This window comes from Acanthamoeba castellanii (assembly GCF_000313135.1).
Source record: "Acanthamoeba castellanii str. Neff unplaced genomic scaffold scf7180000084645, whole genome shotgun sequence".
Lineage (NCBI taxonomy): Eukaryota > Discosea > Longamoebia > Acanthamoebidae > Acanthamoeba > Acanthamoeba castellanii.
In genome coordinates, this window is record NW_004457313.1 from 827,497 (window position 1) to 829,300 (window position 1,804).

Consider the following 1,804-nt stretch of genomic DNA (forward strand, 5'->3'; position numbering starts at 1 on the left):
CCCGGCACCGAGGTGCTGGTCCACGACCAGGGCTTCGAGCACGCGGGCTACCCGGCCGTGGTGCAGGCCATCGCCGACGACTTCCGCCTCGTCGTCACCCGCGGCGGCGGCGGCGGCGACACCATCAGCCTCTCGGCCGAGGAGGTGTCGGTCCGGCCTGTTCATCCCTCTTCTTCTTCTTCGTCGTCATCGTCGTCAGAGTGAGCTTGCGGGCGTGTATGCTACACTTTTCCGCCCCAGCTTGAGAATGGCCGGAAAACCAATAAGCCGTTGGCTTGGGTGTTGCCACCCAGCCCCCTTTCCAAAAAGCGACAAAAGATGAAGAAGCGGAGAGGAGGAGGAGGAGGAGGCAAAGCTGAGGTTGGAGATGAAGAGGTGGAGTTGAGCGAGCTGGCCAAGTCCCACACAAAGGACGAAGAAGAAGAAGAAGATGACGACGAGGAGAACGGAGGTGACAACGTGGCAACGGAGCTGGACCTGCAGCTCAAGGCGCGGTTCCTCAACAAGACCAACGCGACCGTGTGCGTGCTGTGGCACCTCATCCCCATCATCGTCATGGTCTACGCCTTCTTGTACATCGGCACGCCCCCCCCCAACCTGTTTCATTTTTCATTTTTTGAGAACGAAAGCCAATAATTAAGATAACAATGTTAAGTATCTGATGAGTGTAACGGTTCCGGGCCAATGCAGGGGCGCTCTGGAATCCGGCGGCGCACACGAACAACCTGCAGATCCTCCTCCTCAACGACGACACGGGCTTCAACTTCAGCTCCGCCGCCTTTGCCGGCTCCGGCCTCGTCGACAACACCACCCTCGCTCTCCTCCGCGACTTCCCCACCAGTACGCGCGCCCGACCACGCCGGCGCAGCTCCTCCAGCTTTCCTCTCGTGTCCGTTTTCATCACTTTGGTCCCCGACACCGTGCGTGCTGTGTGTCGTGTTGTGTGCGCGTGTGCTGTTGACAGTCTCGGCGGGCGCGCTCATCACGCAGGAGCTGCTGACCAACCCCGCCACAGCCGACATCTTGGACTGGAAAGTGCAAAGTCCAGATCTCGTCGACAGGTACTCATGCCGTCGTGTGCGTGTGCGTGTGCGTGTGCGTGTGCGTGTGCGTGTGCGTGTGCGTGTCGCGTCGTGTTGTTGGTCGTGTCGTGGGTCGTGTCGTGCTGATGCGGGTATTGGCTGCGTGCGGGGTTGGCGTGGGTCGCGCAACGACCTGTCAGGGAGAAGCTGGAGGATTGCATCGAGCACGGGTGCGCGTGGGGCGCTCTCTACATTCCGCCGGACTTCTCGTCGACCATGTTCGAAGCCTTCGGGCCGATCAACATCACCGAACTCACCCAGCGGCTCTTCTTCCCCGACGGCGGTACCCTGCTGCTCCCTCCCCCCGCCGTCGATCGACACTGCATGCCGAAGACACACCTGACAGCTGGGGGGGGGTTCAGCCTACGCCGCCTACTCCAATCCCATCTACTTCATCTACGACGAGGGCCGGAACTACGTACGCACACACGACACGACCAACGACACGACCAACGACCAACAACCCGACACGACCAACGACACGACACGAGCTTGTGTTGACGTGGTGGGGGGTGTGTTGTGGGTGGTGCGGGTTCGCTCACACGACAGGCCACGTTGAGCATTGTGGTGAAGATCATGGACAAGATCTTCCGGTCGGTGTCCTCCGGCATCTCCCAAAAGTTGCTCACCACCTCCCTGGGGCCGATCCTGGTACCCCCCCCCCCAACCACTACCACCACCATTACCACCACCTATTCCAGAGCACTTCCCACCACCATGCA

The 1,804-nt window shown here is 60.7% G+C and overlaps 2 protein-coding genes across 2 annotated transcripts in view; both read left to right on the forward strand.

The window, feature by feature from the left end:
• Positions 1-204, forward strand: part of ACA1_095280 (biotin/lipoate A/B protein ligase family protein) — a gene marked incomplete at both ends in the record, with an annotated part of 974 nt that extends 770 nt beyond the window's left edge. The window contains one exon of the mRNA XM_004334863.1: positions 31-204. Coding sequence (XP_004334911.1) covers positions 31-204 — 174 coding nt within the window. The remainder of the gene's footprint in view (positions 1-30) is intronic.
• Positions 205-647: 443 nt separating this feature from the next.
• The window catches only part of ACA1_095290 (biotin-acetyl-CoA-carboxylase ligase), a gene marked incomplete at both ends in the record, with an annotated part of 2,248 nt that continues 1,091 nt past the window's right edge, over positions 648-1,804 (forward strand). The window contains 6 exons of the mRNA XM_004334864.1: positions 648-654; positions 691-840; positions 965-1,061; positions 1,223-1,365; positions 1,445-1,500; positions 1,632-1,733. Of these exons, the coding sequence (XP_004334912.1) occupies positions 648-654; positions 691-840; positions 965-1,061; positions 1,223-1,365; positions 1,445-1,500; positions 1,632-1,733 (555 nt within the window). The remainder of the gene's footprint in view (positions 655-690; positions 841-964; positions 1,062-1,222; positions 1,366-1,444; positions 1,501-1,631; positions 1,734-1,804) is intronic.